An 8126-nucleotide genomic window follows, 5' to 3' on the forward strand; every position below is an offset into this window, starting at 1 on the left:
GGGTTGAGGTCTGAGAGGGATGCCCAGGAGCCTGCCATAGGCAGTATGTAGTATGTCCAGACACAGGAGCTAAGGGGACTTTTACAGCATAAATTGGGGTGCCTCGTGATAGCTCACCTACAGAGTTAGGCACCATCTGAGTCAGAGTAGCAGCTCAATCTGGGATTTCGGTGCCTATATTTGGGCTTTAGGCACCTAAATTCCTTTGTGGATTTGGGACATATAGACCTGAAGATGCATACAGGTACAAATGGGATTTTCAAAAGCCCCCAAGCAGGTTACATGCCTAACTCCCACTAAGGTCAACTTCCAGCTTCTCAAGTGAGATCTTTGGAACTGCACAACAGAGCTCTACCTTTAAGCTAAAGGAGCGACTCCTTTCTCAATTTCTGTGCGTACCACACAGTTATTGATTAATTTTCTTAGGGCACAATGGACCTCTTTGTTTCTCAGGCTGTAGATGAGGGGATTGACCATGGGAGTCAAGATTGTGTAGAAGAGAGAGAACACTTTGTTGAGTTCTCTCAGTGTCTCAGTGTCTGGTAACACATAGACAATCATCAGGGTCCCATAGAAAACTGTAACCACAATAAGGTGAGAGGAACAGGTGGAAAATGCCTTTCTCCTCCCGGTGGTGGAAGGGATTCTCAGGATGGTGGAGATGATAAAAACATAGGATGTCAGGGTGAATAGAAATGGGGGCAGGGTGTCTATAGAAGATAATATAAAGGTCACCAATGTGATCAGGCTGGTGTCACTGCAGGAGAGTTTAATCACTGGGGTGAAATCACAAAGGAAATGGTCAATTTCATTGGGGCCACAGAAATGTAATTGTGACATTAAACATGTTACTATGGTTGTTGCCATAAATCCACCCATCCAGGACACAGTTGCTAACTGCAGACAGATTCTTCCATTCATAAGAACCATGTAGTGTAGTGGTTTGCATATTGCTAAATACCGATCATAGGACATCACGGATAAGAGATAACATTCACTTGCCACAAGCACACCAAAGAAATAAAATTGAGTGATGCAGCCACTAACAGAAATGGTTCTGTCCCCAGTCAGAAGACTGGCCAGCACCCTGGGCAGGATGGTGGAGCTGTAGCAGGTCTCCAAGCAGGACAAGTTCCCAAGTAAGAAGTACATGGGGGTGTGAAGGTGCTGATCAGTCACAACTAGAACCATGATGAGGATGTTCCCAGCTACAGTCACAATGTATATCACTAGAAACAGAAGGAAGAGAAGAATTTGCAGTTCAGAGAAATTTCCAAATCCTAGGAGGTTGAATTCTGTAACATATGTTTGATTATTCCCTTCTCCTTTCTCCATGAGCTGAATATAGATTCCGTCTTCCCCAATTTTCCATGAGATGTATCTATTCATAGATAAAAAGTAGTGAGTGTGAAAGAGAGTGCAGTATAATTGAAATCAGATTTCTATCCAATTGATTGTAGAAAAGTTCAAAATGTATAAAGAGAGTATGATTTATAAACTTTCAAAAGCCAAGACATTGGTTTAATCATATACTGTACACAGTGTTTTGGAATGGAGACTCCCCACTTGCAAGCTCCAAATGGCGACTACACTGTTCATTTATCACTCTTCTGACCTAACTCTTTTTCATAGATGAATTGATGTGAAAATCAGCCTGGAGAGTATATTGTAAGCCACAGAATTTCCTTCAATGCATTCTTCTTTGAACTAGAGTGTATATGTTTGAAATACATCCAGAAGGGAATACTGTAATCACCTATTCTGAGTGCTTGGATATCATGAGCCATAGCACTTCTCCAATAACCCCTGCATGGAGTTAAGCATGTGGTTGAGTTAAGCATATGTAACAAACCCGGAAATTTTGGCATTACTTTGAACAATTCTGTGCATATCTCTGTGTGTTAATTTATGATGGATTGCTTGCTATGGGGTAAGATTAAAAGGGGTTGTTAGAGGAACCAAACAGTAAAGGCTAAAAAAAGAAAAAAATGACCAACATAAGGAGCATTGCAGCAAACTCTCATTCAAAATTAACCAGGTCATTAGACACCAAAGTTGCAAGTTTTTTTCCCACTAAATCTGGGAAGAGACAGATCAAAAGACACTAGCCAAGTAAATGATTCACTGTGAGGCACAGGGCCGGTCTACACTAGAAGCACTATATCAGTGCAACTGCACTAATGCAGCTAGCTGCTGCAGTGTGTTGGGTGAAGATGCTCTATGCTGACAGGAGAACGCTCTCCCATCAGCATAATTACTCCACCTCCACGAGAGGCGGAAACTATGTTCATGGGAGAGCGTCTCCTGCTGACAAAGCGCCGGGATGGGCAGTGCTTAGATCGCTGTAAGTTGCATTGCACAGGAGGGTATCTTTTTCACACCCCTGAGTGACATACATTACATCCACTTAAGCGGTAGTGTAGATCTGCCCACAGAGAGATGCTCTTCAAGGAGGCAAACTATCCCTCAGACTCAGAAGTCGGATCTGGAAGAACCTGAGCTAAGGAGTAAGAAGTTAAGCGTAGGTAAAACAAGAGCTGTCTAGGACACTTGGTTGTTTTATCCCATTTTCCTGAATGCTGTGTTCCCTTGGGCAAATAAATACCACTTTGTTTTGAAGAAATTGATCCTGTGTCACTGCAAACTCATTCTGTTGCAGACCCATGGAGGTAAATCTATAGTAGAGCCAAACTCCAGGGGACCAGCTGGGGTAACACAGCTGGTACCAAAAAGGTGTTAACCTGGGGATTAGGAGAAAGGTGAGATCCTGAGATCCAACCAAAGAGAAGTGAAAACATGCGCTTCTTATTTAAAAGGGGTGCACTTGGGGGACTGGAGAAGGGTTCAAGAACGGACCTACTCAGGACAGCAGCTGTTTTTGATTTTGAAGACATCAAGAGAGAGATAATCCACCCCTTCCCATGGCACTTTGTTCCAATAGTTAGTCATCCCCACTTTTCATAACGTGCACCTTATTTCTAAACTGATTTTTTTTGGCTTCATCTTCCAGCCATTGGTTCTTGTTTTGCCTTTCGCTGCTGGATTAAAGAGCCCCTTAGTACCTTGCATTTTCTTCCCAAGAAGGTACTCGCTGACTGTAATCAACTATCTTCTCAAACTTTGTTCTGATAAATTAAGCAGTTTGAGCTCCTTCACTCTCATTGTAAGGCATTTTCTCCAGTCCCACAATAATATTGTGGCTCTTTTCTACACCCTCTCCAATTTTCATTCTTTTTTTAGTGTGCACTTGCAGCAGAACTGGATGCATTTCAGTCTCACCAACGCCTGGCAGAGAGATAAAATCTCCTTCATAGAATCATAGAATATCAGGGTTGGAAGGGACCTCAGGAGGTCATCTAGTCCAACCTCCTGCTCAAAGCAAGACCAATTCCCAACTAAATCATCCCAGCCAGGGCTTTGTCAAGCCAGGCCTTAAAAATCTCCAAGGAAGGAGATTCCACCACCTTCCTAGGTAAAGCATTCCAGTGCTTCACCACCCTCCTAGTGAAATAGTGTTTCCTAATATCCAAACTAGACCTCCCCCACTGCAACTTGAGACCATTGCTCCTTGTTCTGTCATCTGCCACGACTGAGAACAGCCGAGCTCCATCCTCTTTGGAACCCCCCTCAGGTAGCTGAAAGCAGCTATCAAATCCCCCCTCATTCTTCTCTTCTGGAGACTAAACAATCCCAGTTCCCTCAGCCTCTCCTCATAAGTCATGTGCTCCAGACCCCTAATCATTTTTGTTGCCCTCCGCTGGACTCTTTCTAATATTTCCACATCCTTCTTGTAGTGTGGGGCCCAAAACTGAACACAGTACTCCAGATGAGGCCTCACCAATGTCGAATAAAGGGGAATGATCATGTTCCTCGATCTGCTGGCAATTCCCCTACTTATACAGCCCCAAATGCCATTAGCCTTCTTGGCAACAAGAGCACACTGTTGACTCATATCCAGCTTCTCGTCCACTGTGACCCCTAGGTCCTTTTCTGCAGAACTGATACCTAGCCATTCGGTCCCTAGTCTGTATCAGTGCATAGGATTCTTCCGTCCTAAGTGCAGGACTCTGCACTTGTCCTTGTTGAACCTCATCAGGTTTTTTTTTGCCCAATCCTCTAATTTGTCTAGGTCCCTCTGTATCGGATCCCTACACTCCAGCATATCTACCACGCCTCCCAGTTTAGTGTCATCTGCAAACTTGCTGAGAGTGCAGTCCACACCATCCTCCAGATCATTAATAAAGATATTAAACAAAACTGGCCCCAGGACCGACGCTTGGGGCACTCCGTTTGAAACCAGCTGCCAACTAGACATGGAGCCATTGATCACTACCCGTTGAGCCCGGCGATCTAGCCAGCTTTCTATCCACCTTACAGTCCATTCATCCAGCCCATACTTCTTTGACTTGGTGGCAAGAATACTGTGGGAGACCGTATCAAAAGCTTTGCTAAAGTCAAGGAATAACACATCCACTGCTTTCCCCTCATCCACAGAGCCAGTTATCTCATCATGGAAGGCAATTAGGTTAGTCAGGCACGACTTCCCCTTGGTGAATCCATGCTGACTGTTCCTGATCACTTTCCTCTCCTCTAAGTGTTCTCATCACTCCCCCATTTATACATCACAGGATCTCATTAGCCCTTTGTGCCATAGCATCATATGTTGAGTTGCCTTTCCAATATGACCCCAAAACTTGCTGTGATGGTGGTGAGGGTCACATATATGAGCTTCCCCAGAGAGGGTAACAAATGGGATGGCATCATGCTAGTGCCTGAGACTAGGCAGTGACACTGACCAACAGCACAGACGGGAAGATGACGCTGCCCCATCCACAAAGGGAAGACCCCAAGCAGACTCCACAGATCCCTCTCACTCTTATCCCATCAGTGACTATCCAGTCTCTGTTTTGAAAACCACCCATGAAGGAGACTCCACAACCTCCGTAGGCATTTTGTTCCATTGTCCTACTATTCATACAGTGAGTTTTTTTCCCCCTGAGATTTAATCTAAATCAGTGGTTTTCAAACATTTTTCATTTGTGGATTCATAAAAAAAAATCATATGGCGGTGTAGCGTCATTTGGAAATCTTAGTCATAGTCTGTGGACCTCAAGAGGTCTGCGGACTGCAGGTTGAAAACCACTGATATAAATCTGATATGCTATTGTTTGAACCCATTGCCTCTTGTCCTGCACTTTGTAGTGAGAGATAACAACTTTCTCCATCTTTTTTCCAAAAGCCTATCAAGTATTTGAAGAACTCTATCGTGTACCCCCTTAATCTCCTTTTTTTTCCCAAACTAAACATACCCAGTTCCTTCAGCCTTTACTCAAATGGCTTGAATTCCATCCCTTCGATTATCTTTGTTGTTCACAGGCAGATTCTGTGCTACAATACTCTCAGTCACTGTCTGTACAGTCTCTGTTCAGCAATATAAGGGGCAGTGATGAGACATATCATGGAGAGAATGGGGAATGATAGAGAGAAGGAAATAAACAAGCAAACTGTTTGCCTGGGAGACTTCAGCGTACTCTTTTTCCCAATATCACAGCTTTTTCTTCCTAAGATCCTCACAATTTCACGCAGGAATGATCAGATTTACCTTTAATCCTCACCATAAAGGGACAACTTTTTCCTTGATTGTGACTGGGTGTGTGATCAGGATCTGGTTTCCTCCATCGCTCTGCTCTCTTCAGTGTCTCATACACTCTCACTCTCTCTGAAAAGACACTTATAATTTTCTGAAGCTGCTCTTGCTTTCTCGCTCGATGCACACTCTTATGTGTGTTACACAGCACCTTACTGCCAGCTGTTCTGGATTCTTCCTGAGGTTATATGGGACAGCAGCCTCATTCTGGCTCTGGCTTCTGTTAGGATCTCCCTTGAGGCTGTTGCTAATGAGAGTTTTAAAATTGCCCTCCTGCAGAAATAAATCCTGTGTTGCTTGTTAAAACAGCGTAAACATCAAGGCCACTGCAATCCCCATTGAAACCTCCAGGGAATGTCCCTTTTTGCCATGGCTTGCATACTGTGTGTGTGTGATAAAAGACACCTTGAATACAGCATCCAATTCTGGCTGGTCCGTATCCAAAAGGACATATTCAAACTGGAAAAGATTCAGAGAAGGGCAACAAAGTTGATCAAGGGTATGGAATGGCTTCCATCCAAGAAGAGAATAAAGATAAGGACTATTCATCTTAGAAAAGTGACAGGATATGATAGAGGTCTATACCTTCATGAATGGAGTGGAAAAAGTGAAGAAATAAGTGTAATTTACCCTTTCACACAATACAAAAAATAGGAGTCACCTGAAGAAGTTAATAAGTGTCTGGCTTTTTCACACAACATACCTGTGGAACCATTGTCATGGGATATTGTGATGTGCATAATTGTAATTGGGTTAAAAAAACTGGATAGATTAATGGAGGACAGGTCCATAAATGGCTGTTGGACAAGTTGGTCAGGGATGCAACCCCATGAATAAGGTGATCCTAAACCCCTGACTTCACTCACTTGAGTCTGTTCTATCCCCAGCTCTCCAGTTGGGCCCCTTAATAGTTCATATCCCCTTCTGTTGGTTGATCACTGTCAATTTGTAGGCCACTTCCCCAGTAGCTTATGTTTGGGGGGGGGGGGGGAACCCAGGTCCACCCACTATTCTGGGTCCCAGCCCAGAAACACTAAGAATAGCAACCATGTTCCACCACGTGTCTTTAATGAAACTGCTTTCAGTTCCCTGGGCCACTTCCCTGTGGCTCCAGCCTTCACCAAATCTTCACCCATACCTCAGTGTTCTCCTATGTTCAGGCCCAGCAGCCATGCAGAAGCTCATCCTCGCTGCCTTAGTCCCTTCCAGCACTGAACTGTCCATGGTGCTGTAGTCTTTCAACCTCCTAAGAACACCATCTTCACTCCTCAGGCTCCAAGCTGCAACTGTCTCTTGTCTGCACTGTAGCTGCTTTCACACCAGCCTCTGATTGGCTGTCCCCATGCAGCCTACCCTGATTGCCTGCATCCCATGCAGAATCTCTTTGCAGCTTGGAGGACTCCTCTACTACTCTTTTCCTGTGACGTGTATAGCAGGACATTGAGGCCTCCATCAGGAGGCCTCTGGGGCTAGTCCACCCCATCACAGTGTCCTTTGAAGCTCATAAGATTTCTCAAGGTTACAGTAGTCATGTCTTCTAGACAAGTTACATACAATCCCATAATAACACAGGAAGTATGGGGACTTTTTAAATTTAGGTGCTTAGTGAGTTTAGGCACTTACAGAGTTATGTGTCAGGTGAGCAGTGGTTTAGTGGATCATAGTAGTATCTAAGTCTGGAACTGAGCTGTGGGCTTTAGGGACCTATATACTTTTGTGGATCTGGAATGCAGGCACCTAAAGATCCAGAAAGGCAGAAGCAGGATTTTCCAAAGGATCCAAGTAGGGTAGGAGCCTAACTGCCACCGAAGACAGCTTACAGCTTGAATCTTCGGAACAACAGAGTATTCTTTTACAATTGAGCTAAAAGAGTGACTCCATTAGCTGGTTGCTGTTCTTACTCCTGTTGTTTTATATGCTGAAGTCAATGGTTCTTAGGCATCTAGATGCTTTGAAAATCCCATTAGGTACATAAACACTTCTACAAACCTGGACCTTAGATACCAAGGGGATAGGCATGATAGCTGTGTATAATTAAGATAAATATTTTAACTATGGCTCATGGTGGTTAAACCCCTGAACATAGTCTCTCTGTGGAATGCTATGGCCAAAAGAGCTGTGACAGACCCAGACCGGTGGGGTACAGGAGTCTGGTAGAGGGCAAATATACTGGTCACTGGATGAGTAGTTTTCTGTTCCCTGAGTGACCAGAGCAGGGGCTGCACTAGAGAAATCAAGAACCTGCTAGAACCAGTTAAGGCAAGCAGGCTAATTAGGACACCTAGAGCCAATTAAGAAGAAGCTGCTAGAATCAATTAAGGCAGGCTAATCAGGGCACCTGGATTTTAAAGAGGAGCTCACTTCAGTTTGTGGTGTGAGTGTGAGGAGCTGGGAGCAAGAGGCGCAAGGAGCTGAGAGTGAGAGGGTGTGCTGCTGGAGGACTGAGGAGCACAAGCGTTATCAGACACCAGGAGGAAGG

General features: G+C 44.4%; 1 protein-coding gene across 1 annotated transcript; it reads right to left on the bottom strand.

Annotated features, from left to right (window-relative positions):
* Positions 1-357: 357 nt before the first annotated feature.
* LOC112107201 (olfactory receptor 11A1-like) lies at positions 358-1338 on the bottom strand. The gene has a single exon (XM_024200816.1). The coding sequence runs from the start codon at positions 1333-1335 to the stop codon at positions 358-360; it is 978 nt and encodes a 325-aa protein (XP_024056584.1). The 5' UTR covers positions 1336-1338.
* Positions 1339-8126: the final 6788 nt, after the last annotated feature.

Source organism: Terrapene carolina, unplaced genomic scaffold (genome assembly GCF_002925995.2).
Source record: "Terrapene carolina triunguis isolate 2854851 unplaced genomic scaffold, T_m_triunguis-2.0 Scaffold32616, whole genome shotgun sequence".
Lineage (NCBI taxonomy): Eukaryota > Metazoa > Chordata > Testudines > Emydidae > Terrapene > Terrapene triunguis.

Excerpts from the sequence above, each read along its gene's own strand:
- LOC112107201 (XM_024200816.1), bottom strand. The coding sequence starts at position 1,335 with ATGGAGAAAGGAGAAGGGAATAATCAAACATATGTTACAGAATTCAAC.